We start from the raw sequence: 701 nt of genomic DNA, 5'->3' as shown, positions 1-701 counted from the left end.
TGTCTCAGTGTTGGTTTACTTACTAAAAAAATCCTCACAAACTGTGTATTTTTGCAATGTCTGACTTAAAGTGCATGCTGGTATATTAAACAAGTAAATGTCAAAATATGATGCCTTTCAGTTGTACAAAGGTATGTTTACTGTAATGTGCATGTGTATTTGTGATGTCTGCCTGCATTATGCTATGACTGTGTGTGTTTCCAGAGTGTTGGGGACGTGCTGCAGGAGCGTTTTGCAGTCGAGATGAAGTGTAACACTGCACTCCGCCTGGCTGCCCTGCACATGCACGAGAGACTAGATAGTTGTGGACAGACCAGGGCCTCTATCAAGAGTATTACGTGAGTCATATGTGTTTGTCATTTTAGGGTCACACTGTAGGGACACTACAGCCCTGACTCAAGCACTCATAGGTTTTTTTGTAATTATGGTGATGAGGGTGTGAGCTTGTTCTACTGCTGTAATCATTGTAATGTGTGTGGGATAAGGTTGCATTCTAAATGCCCAATCTATTAGTGTGTTGCGTTTGTGCACAAGGGTATGTATCTGCCCTATTTTCTGTGTGTTGCTTAAAAGTTTCTTATTGGGTTTTTCAGTTTCCTCTCTTTCACACTTAAAATCTATAAATGCACAAACACCTAACACAGATCCATTTCCCAAAAGACAGCTTAACTGACTTACCGCTCATAGATTAATATGATTGT

General features: G+C 40.2%; 1 protein-coding gene across 2 annotated transcripts in view; it reads left to right on the top strand.

Annotated features, from left to right (window-relative positions):
- frmpd1b (FERM and PDZ domain containing 1b) overlaps positions 1-701 on the top strand; it is a 26,832-nt gene that overhangs the window by 16,425 nt on the left and 9,706 nt on the right. For both annotated transcript variants that reach the window (XM_032528408.1, XM_032528407.1), the window contains exon 11: positions 205-338. In XM_032528408.1, coding sequence (XP_032384299.1) covers positions 205-338 — 134 coding nt within the window. The remainder of the gene's footprint in view (positions 1-204; positions 339-701) is intronic.

This window comes from Etheostoma spectabile, chromosome 10 (assembly GCF_008692095.1).
Source record: "Etheostoma spectabile isolate EspeVRDwgs_2016 chromosome 10, UIUC_Espe_1.0, whole genome shotgun sequence".
NCBI lineage: Eukaryota > Metazoa > Chordata > Actinopteri > Perciformes > Percidae > Etheostoma > Etheostoma spectabile.
Note: the sequence above shows the minus strand (reverse complement) of the source record. Positions and strands in the feature narration are given on the sequence as shown.